This window comes from Papio anubis, chromosome 4 (assembly GCF_008728515.1).
Source record: "Papio anubis isolate 15944 chromosome 4, Panubis1.0, whole genome shotgun sequence".
In the NCBI taxonomy this organism is placed as follows: domain Eukaryota; kingdom Metazoa; phylum Chordata; class Mammalia; order Primates; family Cercopithecidae; genus Papio; species Papio anubis.
The window spans coordinates 24,107,133-24,125,061 of record NC_044979.1 but is presented as its reverse complement, the minus strand read 5'-3'; the positions used below and the strand labels follow the sequence as shown (position 1 = coordinate 24,125,061).

General features: G+C 49.7%; 1 protein-coding gene across 2 annotated transcripts; it reads right to left on the bottom strand.

Annotated features, from left to right (window-relative positions):
• Positions 1-1,184: 1,184 nt before the first annotated feature.
• On the bottom strand, positions 1,185-17,721 carry AKR1B1 (aldo-keto reductase family 1 member B). 2 transcript variants are annotated; one of them, XM_003896622.5, is made up of 10 exons: positions 17,531-17,721; positions 10,079-10,246; positions 9,273-9,389; positions 8,204-8,281; positions 7,790-7,912; positions 7,179-7,285; positions 6,772-6,853; positions 6,094-6,177; positions 4,062-4,144; positions 1,185-1,603 (listed from the first exon to the last, which is right to left on the bottom strand). In XM_003896622.5, exons 1-10 carry the CDS (start codon positions 17,594-17,596, stop codon positions 1,561-1,563), a joined length of 951 nt encoding a protein of 316 aa, XP_003896671.1. In that variant the 5' UTR covers positions 17,597-17,721; the 3' UTR covers positions 1,185-1,560. The 2 variants fall into 2 exon arrangements, with proteins under 2 accessions (XP_003896671.1, XP_031521001.1); XM_031665141.1 differs by lacking the exon at positions 7,790-7,912.
• Between the last annotated feature and the right edge of the window lie 208 nt (positions 17,722-17,929).

Here is a 17,929-nt window from a genome sequence, read left to right as displayed (position 1 = left end):
ATCTAGATCTAGAAGGCAGGTAACCGATTTAAACACTTAACAGTGACTACCTTATTTTTCCAAAGAGTGTTGAAGCCAACTGGGGAAACAGTGGGGATCAGGTCAGATGATTTGATGTAACTGTTGTAACAAAACTAAAATCTACTCATCATCATCAGAGGGTGACATAAGAGGCCTGCAGTTTAACTCGGGATAAGGTGTGACCTGCACACTCTGACAGGGGAACCTGGACCACTGTAATCAGCAGATGCCATGAGGGTCCCAGGCCCAAGGCTGCCAGGTAGTGAAGGCAGCCTGTGCAGTGGGGCTCTGGGTTCTCCACTGGGCTCAACCCCAGCTGCAAAAGGGCGAGGTGTGCCCTTCCATCCCTGGGTGAGGGTCAGGAACCACCACTGCCCAATTAACTATACTTTTAGAGGTACATCTTAAACACAGATCACCTGTAAAGCAGTTAATGTGACTTGATCATGGGGGTCCTAATTATCCAATAAACAAGGCCAGCCACAAAACCACCTAAATTGATGAAGTTTCAAGTCGGCACTTGTCTATTCCATTCCTTTCTTGGCCTTTGTCAAACTTAACTCTGGATAAAGAAACAGTAACAAAACAACAGCATTCTGCTGCAAAGCCTTTACTTTTGCAGCCCTATTTCATCCTTATCCAATCGGAAGCTATTTATTTATGCTTTTCTTTCCTCTCGTCTAGACAACAGGCTTCAGGAAAGCAGTTTCTCTCAGGTTGTGATGCTTAGTAAACACCGACTTCGGCCTTCACACATGGAGCAACCAAGGAATCTGTGGAATCGAACATGGGCTTACCCTAAAGCTGTGGCTCAGCCTTGGCTGCACACTAGAATCACCTGGAGAGCCTGTACACTCCCGCTGTCCTGGCCACAGCCCAGACAATCAGATCAGCCTCCAGGGCGAGGTCCAGACATCACCAGCCTTAAACCCCCCGAAGGTGACCCGGTGTGCAGCCAGGATGAAACCCACGGCCCTAAAGCTAAATGGGTAAAGTACTGGGGTGGGGGGCCCCCAACTTGTAGATGAGGACTTGTAGAAAACCCAAGTCCTCATTCCTTTTGCATCATTGATGGGCCTGCTTTACGGGTTATCTGGAAAGTGATGGTTGAAAGTGAGTAGAAGGTTGCTATTGTTTTAAAAAACCAAAGCTCACAAAACCAAGCTCACAAAAGCACTTTTTATTTGAGGCAAAGAGAAGTCTTGCTGAAAGGATTACAGTTCCAAGCAGTCAAAACTCAACTGTTAGTAGCACTATTTTGACCTGGTAGATTTTGCTTCTCTTTGGTCAGAAAAGAGTATTCAGGTTGTACTTTCCCCAGCGGGGCAAAAAGAAGGGCAAAGCAAACTAGAAGAGACTTCTACTCTACTGACAGGGCTCTTCAGATCCAACATCAAGCTAGACACGCCCTCGCTGGCCACTCTACAGGTTGCTGTCCCGCTGCCGAGTGACACAGGCCATACTACATTTTCAAGAAAAAAAAAATGAGGCAGGAAACACAGGTATAGGTCACTTAGGGATGAGCAGGCATCCACAGCTTCAAAACTCCTCATGGAAGGGGTAATCCTTGTGGGAGGCACAGCTGTCAGGAGAAAGGAGAAAACAGTTGCTTTTTGAAGAGGTGATTTTGACTATACCCAACTCCCAACAGAGAAACAATGTGTCTCATTGAAGAAAGAAAACAGAACCTCAGAGGCAACAAGCTAGTTCTGAATCTGCAGATCACGGTTCTGCAGCTGGGGGAAGCAACTCACCCTGCAGACCCCTCTACCACTACTGTCACCAAGCAGCACACGTGTGAGGGACACCCCCTCCCCATGTGCCCAGCACTGTGCCTGGGCCATGCAGGATGGCAACACGATTTCTGCCTCCTAGTAACTCAGTCTAGTTGGCAGGACCAGACAGCATCGTGTGGTCTTAAACAATAAGAGGGTGTAATAATATCAGAAGGTAGACCAGGCACCGTGGCTCACGCCTGTAATTCCAGGCTGAAGCGAGAGGATCACTTGAGGCTAGGGGTTTGGGACTAGCCCGGGCAACATAGCAAGATTTCCATCTTAACAAAAAAATTTTAAAAATTAACCAGGCGTGGTGGTGCATGCCTACAGCCCCAGCTACTTGGGAGGCTAAGGGGGGAGGATCGCTTGAGTCCAGGAGGTCAAGGCTGCAGTGAGCTGTGATCATGCCATTACATTCCAGCCTGCGTGACAGAGTAAGAGCCCATCTCAAAAAAAAAAAAAAAAAAAAAGAAAAGGGATGTTGAAACTCTGTATGTGACTGAATCTCTAAGGATAAGAGAAGCAACGGCAAGTGCTCCGAGGACGGAGGGAGCCTCCTTGTATCAGTGGGGGCTGAAGTGAGCACAATCAACGGTTGGAGATTTTATACTGGAAACAGGGCAGGGAGCACAGGTGCAGACGTCTTTGCCAAAGCTCACCCACTGTCCATCTAGTAAGGCCAATGGCTGTGCTGGGAACATAAAGGCAGGAACGCTGGACAGATGGTTGAGCAAGGCATGCAAGGCCAGAGTTATGTAATCTGAGCTGGGTGCTTAGAGTCTGTAACTCTTATTCAAAACCATTCAAAAGTTCTCCATGGCCTGCCTTTTTTGTGTACCCAAGGAGAGTGACACTGACATCAGCAGGTCAGGCTCAGTAAAGCAGTATCTGCCAGAGGAGTGGCATGTGTGTAGAGAAAACTCCCTGGGAGACCTGGGCATGTCAGGCCTAGTCTCTTCCTCCCACTCACCACCACGCAACAGGATAATCGAACAGAGGTTTCTAGAACAATACTGGAGGGCAGAGGAGTCTAACTGTAAAGGGAGCAATGAGAAAACCACTGTGGTTCCTCAGCCCTAAGAGCTTCAATCCACTGTCTCAAGTGGGAGAGGAAAAGGAAGACGGATGAACGGGAGATTCTGAAAGGAGAACGAAAGTAGCTTGGTGACTGATTTATTCCTCTCCTCCTTGTCCACTAGATCCAAAAATGATTTCAATGTCTAAGGCTAAGTAGCATTAACAAAGATGTCTGAAAGGGTGGCTGGCCTGGGGCTGCCTGTGACATGCTCTGTTTGTGGCCTGTTTTGAGTCTGAGGCCACAGTGTGGCAGCGGCAGGCTCTCCAGACATGTGCATGCCTGAAGCAGGGCAAAGTTATCGTCCGCGACGCAGGCTGGGCAAACATCTGCCTGGGGCAGTGGCTGAAGCCACCAGCAGTGCAAACTCCGGGGAGGGAGAGGGGACAGACTGGAAAGGGAAAGCTGGTGGCCCACCATATCTTAGGGAATGTTCAAATTTTGCTTAGAAGAGGAAGTACTAAAGGAGAGTGTGTGGAAACAGAGAGCTCAGATGAGAATAAGGGTAGTGAAAGAGAAACAGGGTCTTAGTCTCCACTGCAAAAGGAGCAGTTCCTTCTTGAAAAGCAGAAAGTGACTTCCACGTGTCACCTAGTTATTGTAATGGTAGGAAAAGAGAAAACCCCCAGAAATCCTTCCTAGGCAGCTCCTTCCAAACTACCACGCAGAGGAAACAGAACCAGAGGATGTATGGCTGGAGGGACGGAGGTGCCTGCTGCTCAGAGGGAGGGCCTGTTTTGGAGCCACGTGGCTTACCAGGGTCAGAGCTGGGACTGTCTCAAACCCCAGCCCCAGGGGCTTCCGACCAAACCCCTTTCATTAGGGTCATTAAGACAAAAAGTCACAGGCAAATTCTTCCAGAGTTTGATCCAGGGTCACCTGGGATCACCTGGTTTCAGATGAACCACTAGGATTTTAAAATTAAATGCCAAAATATGTAGTTACTTCAGGCCAGGCCAACAATGCCCCGGGGTTAGAAGAAGATATCAGGAGCGGATCTCTTGGCATCTTGGCTTCATGCAGTTCAGCTAATGCAAGGTCATGTGGCAGAGAAAGCAAGGTAATGTGCAAAGCAAGAACAGCTGTGACAGGAGCGCATGGGCGCTGAGGCCTGCAGGCATCACTCTTTTGCTCTGCAGTATCTAAGGATCTCCTGGGAACTGCTCCTCACGCTGGGGCTCACTCACCTCAACAAGGCACAGACCCTCCAGTTCCTGTTGTAGCTGAGTAAGGTGGTCATATCCTGGTTGCTCAGTTCAAAGTCAAAGACCTAAAAAACAAACAAAAAAAATCCAGTAAGCTCTGCAAATAAAAACAAAAGACGAAATACTGTGCAGGACCCAGATGTCTTCCATGGCTTTGAGCAGAGATGATAAACTGAACTTAGAAAAAGCTGATTATATTACTATTCAGGAAATGTGCATGTTGGGCTAGATAATATATGGAATGATGAAAACAGTCCTTCCTTTCCAGAACCTCCCAGGGAAATGATACATTTTATTTCATTTCAAAAAACACTACTGAGCACTTCTATTGTGATATGCTGCAGTGAGGAGTAGAATCATGGGTAAGATGTGTCTTTGCCTCTACTGATGAAGCAAACAAAGGGCAGAGGTATTTCTACAGCTGTGCCACAAATAACTAATCACACACTGTGTAAGGCACTCAACAGAGCACAGGAAGGGCAGAGGTATTCCAAATGCATTCCAGCTGGGGAACTGAACCACCACAGCCGAAGAGGAGATGGTATTTGACATGGCCTAAGAAGTATAAGGTTCTGACAGGAAGGGCAAGAAAGGTATCCTGGGAGAAGAGAACCACCTGCATGAAGGCAGCAGACGGTACAGAACTCAGCTGGCATGGAGGCTGGGAGGGAGGGAGGCAGGCAGCACTGGGTGAGACCCACAAGAGGCCAACACACACTCCCAGAGCCAAAGGGCTCTTAGCTTCAGATGATCACAGAATGTGCAGAAAGAGAGTCTGCTACAGGCTCTGTGATTACGATCACAGAAAAATGTGCAAAAGTTACACAGTAAGATACAAAAATAAAATAATTAGGTTAGCATTTTGAGATTAGTCATTTATTTTTTCTTTCCTAATTCCTTAAAAAATGAAATATGAAACAAAGGATGCATCTCCGGTGGGCTATGCCTTTCCCTCAGTGGCCACGGTTTTGCCACTTTATCTTGTGTACTCAGAACATCTACCTGCACCTAAGAAGAAAAACGTCTCCTCTAAACAATGAGCTCCACTTCCCGCTTCAGGGATCACTCTCATCCCTGTCTCATGCGTGACAGGTGGCAGGCATTACGGCCACGGCCTCTGGGCAGTGGAATCAGGCAAAACCAGCTGCTCACCTGAGCTGGGGCCTGCCCAAGAGCCCCATGCCCATGGTTGTGCTGCGTGCGGCACAGATCTTGGATAAAGACAGAGCTTCCCTGGCAGAGCCACTTCGCTCCATGAGAACAGAGCTTGGGCCATCAGGACTCCCCTAAGTTGCTCTCCTTTGGGCGTGCCCCCACCCCGACTCACCAAAGCTGCAAGGACGGGCGGGGAGGGAGGTGGTGCCCGGTAGCCTGAGCTGCTCCAGCTGCCACACTGAGCACTTTGCCTGTGCCCTGACACACGTCTAGGCTCTGTCCATCATCACAAGAACTCCTTGCAGAGCTGGTGAGTGGGCTAAATGGTCCAGAGGGTCCTTTGCGGTCCCTGGACTTATCAGCACAGCAACATTTCTCCATCACTTACTAAGGTATTAAGCACCATATGAAGTGCTTTGATGCATCACTTAATCTTCGTAACAACCCTCAAAATGGATATTATTTCATAGATAGGGAAGCTGAGGCACTGAGCAGTTAAGTGACTTGCCCAAGGTTATGCAGCTGGTAACTAACAGTTTCAGCGCAGGGCAGGTCCAGGCAGTGAAGCTCAAGAGCGAGATTTTCTCTCGGTAACCTCTCGGTGTGGTTGAAGGGCCTGAGCAAAGGTGTAGGTGTGTGTGTGCACAGCACAGGGCCCTGGAGGCACAAGGCCTGGCTCTGCACATGACCCCACCGGTGAGGTGTCCGTCTCAGTCTATGGCTTGCTCGCCATGGCTCCCTGGCCTCAGAGGAGAGGATGGTGGGGATCTCACAGATGACACTCCAGGGACAGGATGAGCGGCTTCCCCCACTGCCCACTCCACGGAGGAGGGCCAGGCCTGACCAGCCAAGATCTTACCTTAAAGTTCTCAGCAATGCGTTCCGGTGTCACAGACTTGGGGATCACCACCAAGTTCCTCTGCATGGGGAACCGGATCAGGACCTGTGAGCCCAGGGAGATAATGAGTGTGTACACATGCCGGGCACTCGCACCATCATCACAGTGTCACACAACCCGCAGAAGGACATGCGAGAACTCCGCAGGTGATCAGAGAGGGCCTCCAAGATGGCAGGTCACAGCTAGCAACAGGTAGGCGACGCATTCAGGTCCAGATCTGACTCCAGAGTCCTGCGCTAGCCACCGTGCCACACGCTTCAGTATCTCAGGCATATCACGAGACCACGTGAGGCCCTCCACTGGCTAGGAACGCACACTACCACTCAGGGGAAAGAACATTCCCTGCACAGCTGGTAAGAGCTCTTACATTTGTACAGAGATGAGCTTCCACATCAATGAACAAGTGCTGGCCTTCATGGCAGTCACCGTTGGGATAGTGGGGGCAGGCACTATTACTCTAAGAGCCCATGCCACTCTTCTAAAGCCCCCATCTGTGCCCTGTCCACTCTGCACTTGAGGACCCTGAACCACACTTCCTGTGAGGGGGTAACAGGCTCAGTCACTTCCTCCTCTTGGCTAACAGGACCATCAGGAATGCAGGGAGTTCTGGACAGTCAGGAACACCTGAAGTGGCTGTACCTGGGCTGTAGTTTTATTGTGCTTGGCTGCGATCGCCTTGATCCTGGAATCCTCCAGGAGGGAAGGGTCCTCGGGCTTGGCCCTGAGGATAGAAAGACAGTCCAGGTCACACCATCATGGCCGCCACTCATGGCAGCCAGAAACCCTAACCCTAATCCTCCCATCGACGTCAGAGGGCAGCCACCAGTCTCTTCCTCAGAGCTGGGTTAGGAACCCCCAATCCTTTGGAAAAAGAGTAGGTGTCTTGCTACTAGAAACGCCAACCCTTCCAGGAAAACCAGCAAGAGACTCAGGGGAAATTTTGCAGATCAGCCCCAGAAACATCTTCCTTGAGGCTAAATTGTTCTTTTTAGTCATTTCTAATCTTCACCAAGTGACATGGGAGCATGAGCCTGTGGGAAGCTCACCAGGGCCTGTCAGGAGAGCCGAGGGGGCTGTAGGCGGTCACCACGATGCCTTTGGAGTGGCAGTACTGGATTAACTTCTCCTGAGTGAGGTACGGGTGGCACTCAATCTGCAAATGCAAACACAAGAGCTGATGGGAGCACTGTGGCTACATGCTGATATGACACAGATGAAGCTTCCTATGCTAAAGTCCCTCCCCACCCCATAGAGAAAACTATGTATAACAAACACCCTATTTCCCAGAAAAGCTGTACCTTCCTGCAATACCCAGGTAGTATTCTTGATGTTATTATATTATTACTATCATCTTATTATAGATGTTCTCATAGGCCCTAGAAGCTTTTCCTGGCTTTAGCCACTTATCAATTATCACAGGTCTGAGGATCTCATGGCTGCCTCTTTGTCAGAATACAAGCCAGGCTCAAACCCTTTATTTCCTGTAAATTTCCTCTCCCAGATGTGCTGTGTCATGCTGAATCATAACTCAGGACTCTGCCAACGCCCAGGAGCTGCCCCCTGGCCACTTGCTGGGTGAGGTGGACGAGAAATCCCTACCAGCATCAGACAGTAAAACAGCATCGTTGCAATGCCAGTGTCCCTGGGGGACGTTTACCTGGTTAACTGCAGGCTTATATTTTAAGCCAGGTTTGTTTAAGATTGCCTCCACCTGGAGATGGTTGAAGTTGGAGATGCCAATAGCTTTCACCAGCCCTTCATCCACCAGCTCTTCCATGGCCTACAGAGAAAAGTGTGTCTGTGTGGTGCAGAAACGAGCCCAGAAAGGACAGGATCAGAAGTGTCTTTTGCACCAATTTAACGGGTCCTGCCCTCACTCTTCAGTGCCAGCGAATCAGACCTTTCAGAAGCCAAGAGACAGTGAGACGAAAGCCAGGCTGGCTTTAATGAGAGAAGAAGAGCAAACAACAGTGACAGAATAACCAAATGCCATGTGAGAAATGGCAGGCAGATTGCTCCTAAGAAGAGGGAACCAGTCATGAAAACAAGGTCCAACCAGGGGCTGTCTTACCGCCCATGTGTCCAGAATGTTGGTGTCACTGGGAACCACATTGCCCGACTCATCCATTGGGAAAAATTCCTTCCCAGGCTGTCATTACAATAAAAAACAAACAAACAAAACAATCAGTAATAGTTCTTCACAGACCTGCTGAGGGAAGCTGGCATCTAAAACAATTCTAAACCACCACAGCTGGCTAGGGACCATCTGTGCACCAGTATGAAAAGGAAACAGGTGGACAGCCAACACTTCTCTATCAAACGGGCTGGAGCTGAGACTCTCGGATGGAGACACGGACACTACTTTGCCACAGAGATGAGCCCCGCCACTGACTGCAATGTGTGGATACAGGAAGGACTCAAGACCAGGACTCATGGGGCCCAAGGCCCGGCTGGTCACTGGCCTATAAAACTACCACCTGGCCCAGTCTCCCCGGCTTATCCCTAAAATCCAAAGATAAAAGTCAAGTCCCTTCAGCCCTGACATGCTGTGGTGCAATAAAACAGGGCTACAGGATAAAGCTAAATGCACACTTTGAACCTGGCTGACAGCAGAAAACTGAGCAGCAGCTAGAAAAAAGGCAAAAGACATAATAATTCTCAAGTTCTTCTGCAAAGAACCAGACAGCCAACAAATATTTACCAGGCCTCCACAGGATAGGGTATGTGTGCAGAATGTGGGTGGGGACTCATATGTGTGTGGAATGTATGTGTGCACGTGCTTGGAGGGGAGGGCCAGGGTACTGACCGTGCCTCATGGCCATGTGCACTACAGACAACAGCCGTGTTCGCTGACAGTTTTAAATTGCACAACTAAAAACTGACAAAGAGCAGTGCTCCTCAAACTTGGAAGAAGTGTGCATATGAGTCACTGCTGGTGCAGATTCAAATGGCCTGGGTGGGGCCCGAGACTGTGATTTCTAAGACACTCCCAGGTGATGCCGGTGCTGATGATTCACTGGCTATACCTTGAGCAGCAAGAACAGAAAGTCACCCACACATAACCTGCTAAGGGAGCTCAAAACACACCACAGGTTGCACCTGAGCCCCGGGGGACCTGGTTTGCACCAGGCATCCCATACCTTAAAGCCAGTTGGCCAGTGAATAAGGTAGAGGTCCAGGTAGTCCAGCTTCAGGTCGCTGAGCGTCTTCTGGCAGGCTCCTTTCACCAGGCCCTTCTCATGGTACGTGCACCACAGCTAAGCCAGCGAGAGGGCACACATCATCATTGCCAGCCACAAGGCAGCTTCCTGGCTGGAAGACAGAGCAGTCTCCTCTCCCCAAAACCCATTTGTTTCACCACGATGCTCTGAATGGTTGTGAGGGCATTTCCACTGTGTACTAGATCCTAACTTTCCAAAGGCAGGCAGGATGACCAGGTCACCGAGACCTCTTACAAGGACCAAACAGAGAACATAAAATGGAATGGACAGATTGGCCAGCCTGCCCTAGGCCTAGGCATGAACTCTCAGGGAAACTTCCCCCCCGGGCTGGTGTTTGTGGAGCCAGCCCCATCCTCCTGCCTCATATCCTTTGTGCATCGATATCTCAGGTCAAAGACAGTGGCCAGCAGTAGAGATTCAGTTTGCAGATGGGAACCAAGTTCCATCCTTGAAAGCGACTCCCTGGAGAGGGAGGGCCAATCCACAACCTCAGCCTCATCAGCATGGGGCTCTAAGCAATGGGCCCAGACGGAATGAACGTTCAACAGAGAGCCAAGGATGGGCAAGCTCTGGAGCCCTGTATGGCCCTGAGTGACACGTTTCCCCTGGAAGAATCGCCCGTCAGTGAAAAGTGTAGCTGTATTGAGTGTGGACTTGGCTTTGGGCTGATGCACCAACAGACAATGGGACCGAGAGTCCCTTCCAGCCCCACCGTGGAACAATACCTTGCTGACGATGAAGAGCTCCTCACGCTTCACCACCTGCTCCCTGAGCTTCTCCTGAATGGCCACCCCCACCTCATTCTCATTCTGGTACACATGGGCACAGTCGATGTGGCGGTACCCGACGTCAATGGCCACCTTCACGGCCTCAGTCACCTGCCCTGGAGGGGACTGAAAGGAGAAAGTACATGAGCCCTGCAGAATGCAGTTTGCCCAGCAAGGAGGAGGGGCAGTGGCGGCCGCCGATCCCTGCTGACCAGCCTGCCGCTTTGTTCAGCGAAGACAGACCAGGTCACTTCCGCAGCATTCTGGACTACCAGCCTCAGACGTGGGGGATGGAGGTGAAAGGCCACACAGGATTGCCCTGTAGGAGAATCTGACAGCCACTGAAGCGCAGGTCAGATCACTTTTAAAAGATATGCTGAAGTCATCTCATTTTCTTGCTTCTTCACATCCACTGATTTGCAAACCACTGTATTAAAAACATTTCCCCACACTCTCAATGCTGAGATAGTAAGGGAAACCATTTCCTCCAAATATCTGAAAATATTTCAAAAAAAGCTGTCCTACGGACCCCAATTCCCACTTGGCCCCCCAGTTCAGCCAGCGAATGCCTGCCCCTTATGCTCTCTTTTCATGCATGGCTTCTGATACCAGCAATTGCTTGTTTTCAAGCAGTTCTGGGAGATTATCATGAGGTCAAGAACATCACTGATGTTGATTCAAAGGCCCATGTGTCAATTCTCACTGTATGAGGATCTGCTTCAAGAGGTATAGAGACAGGGGAGAGGGCACCTCAGAGATATTAGCAGACAGAAATGAGTTAAAGGGAAACCAGGGGGAATGTGGATGATGGAAGATCACCAAATGGTTAGTGGTAAACCTGGCAAAATGACTGAATGGGTGTCCATGGCCAAGCCACCTGACCATCTGAGTGACCAGAACAGCTGTGGGGAGCCTGGCTACTGGAAGAGGAGGAAGTGCCTACGTGGCATCGTGCTTCACTGGCACCCAGACAGACTGCATGGACAAGTACCCCCCAACTTTCACTATCCTGCTATGATTACAGAGCTGAACAATAAACGTGCGCAGTGGGCTGTTGAATGAAGAGTGCATTCCTTTGAAGAGCTGGGGTAGAAACAAATGAAGAGAAAACCCTCCCAGGGCCATAGCAGCTGCAGACATCTGTGTTTTGACATCAGCTATTTTCAACAGGCGTTGGGGAAGAAAGGCACCCAAGTGAACAAGCCCATTACCAGAGCCTGTTAGCAAGGAGCTCACTCTCCACCTCAGAGGGGCCAGCGAGGCAGGGTAGGGTTGCTCATCGAAGGTGTGGGTTAAGAGGAGACCTTTAGAGGACCTCAGAAGCTGCTCTTGCAGCCTTCCCCACTCTGCACGGTTGAAGGAACAGAGAATCTCAATTTCCGGAAAGAATGCCTTACCGCAGGCTCTGAGTGGTGTCTGGGCACAGTCACCACTGATGAGAGCAGGGAGAGCAGAGGACATCCCTACCCCAGAGAGAACAATTGGGGCCCAGGCAGGAAACTGCCCAGGACACACTGAACTTTCTCCAGGCTTGATGGTGCCTTGATTGATTTTTCTCTGAGGAGCTGCTGCAGCATGTACTATATATACTGTGCCTGCCCGATCCCTCGAAGCCTGGGACAGAGGGGAGGGCATACTCCGCAGGCTCGCCCTAGCCACGCCCTAGCCTGCCACACAACTGGTGCGGGGGCAGGAACCCGATTCAACCCAGGCCATGAGACTCAATCTTTGCACTTGAATTGGAACCACTAAGACCAGCCCTGGTTCTGCTGGGGTCACTGAGCTGGGAGAATGTCAGCCTGGAGCTGCTGGAGGGAAGCAGAGGGAGGCTGAATCCTGGTGACAACATTTAGAACCCTGAATCTCAGACACCTAACGTCAGCAGCTGTCGTTTGGGAAGTCAATCAATTCCCACCCCAAACACACATTTTTTTTTTTTCCTGCTTAAGATTAAAGTGGTTTTTCAGTTCTTTGGAATCCATAGAGCACAGACTAGGATAATCAAGGTTGTCAAACAGTTGGCACAAAATGAAAAAGAAAGTTGTGAGATGTTTTTCTAGAAAGTAAAGGACACAATGACTGCAAGAGGTCACGAGGAAGCTGCTGCCTATCGCTCCTTGGATATGTGCCATTCACTGAGACATGTATGCTGTGAGGCTGACCAAAGTGCTCAGAGAAAAAGTCACCTTTGCAATGAAAATGTAGGAGGATCCACAACCACATTCAATGTTAATGATCTCAATATAGAGCCCTTCCCTGAGAGAAACTAATTTGCCTTAGGACAAATGAAGCAGCCAACTTAAGCTATGGTGAGAAACCGTTCACTAAACTTGGGAATGCCAACACAGGATGACAACATCTCCCCATTCCATGTCAAAGAAGAGAAAATGCAAACAGAGGGAAGGGTCCAGATTGACTTCTAAAAAGAAAGTAAACTGAAAACATGCTGGGTGGCATCCAGGCACAGCCATTACTGATGAAGAGCTGTAGAAATGCAGCATATGAAACACTCCAGTTGCAACTCAATCATACAAATCCTACATGTTTCTAACCCGATCCTGCCACTAATCTGTGTGCCCTTAATGGGCAAAGCCATGCATGCCCATTCCTCCTGGAACTTCTGGCTCTGCAAAGCTCTACGTTGGGCAGTGACTTTGCAATGCTCTGGGCTGATAGCACCAAGTGATGGCAGTGAGAAGCCTCTGCCCTTGCGTCCTCCACCACCTCTTCAAGACAGGGGTCCTACTTCCTCCTTTGATAACACCAGTCGGCTAATACCAACTCTGAGACACTGATAACTAAAATCAGTGTCTCTCTCCTACACAGATACACACAACACTCCTTTTAAAACCTAGTCCTCTTCCCTTTTGCTTACAGGTCTTTGATAGTTACTTCAAGATACTCCTCCCTCTTTTCCCTCTGCAAGTCAAAAAGCAAGCCACAGTGCCAAACAGGAAGACCGTCACAGGACCGTGTTTATGGTAAAACCAAAGTATCTCAGAGATTGGATATTTTGCAATATTAACCACGGGATCTCTGGGAAGAGGGAACTCTTCTTTGTTGTACGTTTTTGAAATGTTCTCTAGTTAGCAGGTGTTACTACTGAAATGAAAGGGTAGGGGGATGGGGCAAAGGAAACTTCACTTTGGGTAAAGAAACCGACCTTAGTAGGAAGCATGAGAATGGTGTGCTGATAATCCTGGAGCAAGGAACAGGAAACCATCACTCAGAATCAGGTTCGGCAACAGAGATTAACTTCCTCCTGTTCTATTTTCATCAATTTGTCCCAAATTCTAAGACACTGCTATTTCTAACTAGTTGAGATGTGGATGGACCAGGACTGACCCTGTAGGGGCAGGGCTTATTTAAATATCTTTGGTCTTGAAGAGGAGGAGATGGGGGCTTTAGAGACACCAGGGAAGTGAACAGTAAATCTGGCTCCTGTGTTACTTCCATGCCCACAGCGCCTCAACCCTCACCCCATCCAAGGATCTTGGGCCATCATGAGCTTACCCCACTTGGGGAAGGTGGAGCAAGTCTTTCTTGGCACATTTTCTTTTACCTCACCCATTCTTAAAGTGGTTGCTATTGCCCCAAAGAGACAAAAATTAGTTCTTTGGGGCAAAAAAACCCCCTCAGCTTATAGAATGGCTTGTGACCCTCTAGAAGGCTACTGGCCAGAAGCAGAAGTACAATATTATCTGTGATATTACAATTTTATTTTGGGGCAACATGGGTCCTAGGTGGGAGGGAGGTAGTGATCATGGTAAAATATGGAGAAACATACTTGTACCTTCAGCCCTAGGAGTATCCTGCGAGCATACATAAAAGACTTACAATGACTATTTACCTCCAACAATTTTTCAACTAGATTAAAAACTATCAGTAACAAGACACTGGCTGGCACCAGACACCATCTCTGTTTTAAAAGCTTCCTGGCTTTACAATGCTATGATGGTTTTTTGTTGTTGTTGTTATTTGTTTCTGAGACGGAGTTTTTTTTTTTTGCTCGTCACTTAGACTGGAGTGCAGTGGTGCCATCTCAGATCATTGCAACCTCCGCCTTCTGGATTCAGGTGATTCTCCTGCCTCAGCCTCCTAAGTAGCTGGGATTACAGGCACCCGCCATCATGCCACACTAATTTTTGTATTTTTAGTAGAGATGGGGTTTCACCATGTTGGTCAGCTGGTCTCAAACTCCTGACCTCAGGTGATCCACCCACCCTGGCCTTCCAAAGTGCTGGGATTACAGGTGTAAGCCACCGTGCCTGGCCAGTGGCCTTGTTTACTATCCATTGTAGAAGGCAAGCCTGCCAGAAAGAAACCCTGTCCAAGCCACATGGGTCTGGGGCAGAGATGGTCTCTCCACCTGCCTGAAACCTCCACCTGAGGCGAGAATGGAATCTGAGGACCTTCAAGAGTAGAGACTACCAGAATCCTGCTGAGGGTCTGAAAGGTACAACACAGCCGCTACGGCATGGAAAGACCCAGGAAAATAAGGAACTGCACCTGCCTGCAGGGCCTTCTCCAGCTGTCACAAAGACAGGCAAAAGATCACCTTTTGTCAAGCATCTGTGAAAGAATACATACACACACACAAGGGAAAGGTTTTTCTGTTTTGTTTTGTTGTTTTTTTAGATGGAGTCTTGCTCCATTGCCCAGGCTGGAGTACAGTGGCGGGATCTCAGCTCACTGCAACCTCCACCTCTGCGGTTCAAGCAATTCTCCTGCCTCAGCCTCCAGAGTAGCTGGGACTACAGGTGCGTGCCACCATGCCGGGCTAATTTTTTGTATTTTTAGTAGAGACAGGGTTTCACTGTGTTAGCCAGGATGGTCTCGATCTCCTGACCTCATGATCTGCCCGCCTCTGCCTCCCAAAGTGCTGGGGTTAAAGGCATGAGCCACTGTGCCCGGCCCAAGGGAAAGGTTTTAAGTCATTAAAAAAGAAAAAAAGGAAGTTGACTCCAAGTCCATCCTTATACCATTAATTTGACCCACGATTCCCCGCTGCGCCCACCATACAATTCTACACCAACCTGATCTCCTCATCCACAGAAATACAAGTGGGCGCTTTCACCATACAGCTATCTCTAAAGTCGTTTTACTTCTTCACATGAATTCAACACATAACTTTTGGATACCTACTACTATATTTGCCAGGCACTGTGAGAAGTGCTAGACATAATAATGAATGAAGCAGACATTATCCAAGTTCTCAATGAACTGTCTACTGGAATGCATAACCTAAATGTACAGATGTTATGATGTGATGCTATCTTAAACAAATACACAGCTTTTTGGGGCGTGGAGTGCTCAAGTGAATGATCTGAAACCCTCTTCCATAAACTTTTACTCCTCTGCCTGGACAACATAGGGAGACCTGTCTCTATAAAAAATTAAAAACAAACTACCCGAGTGTGGTGGCACGCGCCTGTGGTCCCAGCTACTTGGGAGGCTGAGGTATGAGGACCGCTTGAGCCCAAGAGGTTAAGGCTACAGTGAACCATGATCATGCCACTGCACTCCAGCCTGGATGACAGTGAGCCCCTGTCTCAAAAAAAATAAACTTTTTCTCCTTATTTACCCTAGAGTAGTGATTTTCAAATGATGGGTCACAAAACTAGCTTCTAGAGTTACGACAATAATTTTTGGAAAAATGGAATATAATAAAAATATTGAAATGCTGCCCACATAGGTTAAGTACTGTCAAGTAATTTTTATTCCAGATACATGTATATATCTGTGTGCTGCATCATGCTTAGAAAGTATTTGCAATTGCCAAGAAAGCATCCTTCTGCATCCATTCCAAGAGCATAACCTGCAACAGATGGAAATTAGCTTGGTGTCATGTTTGTAATTCAATTACACCCTCAGAGACACCACTGGACTTTTTGGAGGCAACAAATTATGTACCCTGATCATTCTGGCCAAGAAACACTCTCCCTGATGCAAATGACCTTTTTCTTACTCACCTCATATTTACTAATTTTCAACAGCAGGTTTTAGGGTACATGTCAACTCTTCTGTCCTATTTCAAACATCTCCCAGTTCACTCAGTCCTTTCTGTTGTTTTCTTCCCTTGGCTGTGTGTAAATATCCAGCGCCCAGGCCCATATTAAATTTTAAGAGAAAAACCTGGGACGTGGGCGTGCCAGATGGTTTACACCTGTATTTGGGAGGGGAGGTGGGAGGAGTGCTTTGAGCCCAGGAATTGGAGATCACTCTAAGCAACAAGGGGAGACTGTGTCTGGGGGGGAGGGGAGAAAAAACATTAGCCAGGTGTAGAGGTGAGCACCGGTAGTCCCAGCTACCCGCAGGGCTGAGGCAGGAGGATCACTTGAGCCCAGGAGTTCTAGGCTGCAATGAACCATGATTGTGCCACTGCACCCCAGCTCGGGCAACGAGACCCTGTTACAAACAAACAACGAAAACAGAAACAGAGAGAAACCCAGGTTATGGCTGTGGAATATAATATACGATACTTAGTTCTTAAAAATACTGGCTTTTGCCTCAGCTCCCATACCACCACATTTATTGCTCAATTTTCAGATAATTAGGCTATTATTTTTAGTTTTTCATATCATATTATCATCTGTTTCATATCCTATGGTGTTTCATGTCCTATTGTCATTTTCATCCGGCCAGGCACTTCTCCGGGACGCTGTGTGGCGTTGAGGTTTTCCAGGCAAAATGCTAAGCTTGGCGCCTGCTGAATTATCAACTGGCTATGGGGTGCCCAGATTTTGTCCCGAGCTCCAGGCCCAGGGCATCCCGAGGCGGCGCCTGGCCGAGGAGCTCCGCACTGAGCCTTGTTAGCAGCTGGGTCCGGGCAAACTCGCGCCACCTAATTTAATTCTCTGCCCTCTACGCGCTTAAGATGCTTATTCCTGAGGGAGGGCAAGAACGGAAACGACTGAGACAAACTATTTGCAAGTAAGGCAACGGGGCCACAGGTGCCGCGAGGGGAAGGAGGCTGGGGCCGCGCCCCCACACCTCGCCGACGGCTCCACGTCCCTGTTCTGCGCCGGAGGTCCACCGGTCTGCTAAGCCCACTTTCCCTGCCTCCCTTTCGCGTTGTGCCGCTTGCGGCGCCCGCTCGGACACCAAATGCGGACTGGGGGGCCGCCCATCAAGGGTTGCCCGCGGTGGGGCCAGGGCTCCCGTGAGCTGCTCCCAAACCCCACTCGCAGGATGTCTCCCCTGACGCCCAGGGCCAGCCCCGGGAGCCAAAGCCCGGGTCTCCGTAGGGCCGACCCCAGCCCGTTGGAGACCCTGCAAGCCGGCGCGAGGCACCCAGCAACCCGGGCGTCCGCCGTGCGGGTTTCTCAGGGTCACTCCGGGTCCCTCCCCGACACAGGCCGCGCGGAGAGTATGAGGCGAGCCCAGGGCCCGCGCCCCCCAACCACCTACCTTCCAGGTGCCCAGCCCCAGGATAGGCATCTTGGCGCCGTTGTTGAGCACGAGGTGGCTAGCCATGGCTGCTGCGCTCCCCAGACCCCCGCCCAGAACGGTGCGGTCGTGGCCGCGGCCCGTATCTTTAAATAGCCCGTGAGGCCGGCAGAAAGGGCGCCTGCGGTTGGCGCGCCGCTGCGCGAAGGACCCTTCTGATTGGTTGCGTCGGAGGTTCCGCGGCCGCCTACTCCAGGGGTCGGCGGGGATGCCTCTTCCGCCAGGGATGCTTTTTCCGCCAGGTCCTAGTGGCACCGAATTCTTTCCGCCCCCATCGCTAGCCCCCGTCCCGCGTGGCAGAAAAGAGTTCTTCAGCTGCTGTATTTCGTGCGAAAGCGAATGCTTTAGCGAAAATAACAG

Excerpts from the sequence above, each read along its gene's own strand:
- AKR1B1 (XM_003896622.5), bottom strand. The coding sequence starts at position 17,596 with ATGGCTAGCCACCTCGTGCTCAACAACGGCGCCAAGATGCCTATCCTG. Across the intron at positions 9,390-10,078 it reads AGCTCTTCATCGTCAGCAAG|CTGTGGTGCACGTACCATGA; the intron begins GTATTGTTCCAC and ends TCGCTGGCTTAG. Across the intron at positions 6,854-7,178 it reads GGCTCTCCTGACAGGCCCTG|GGCCAAGCCCGAGGACCCTT; the intron begins GTGAGCTTCCCA and ends TTCTATCCTCAG.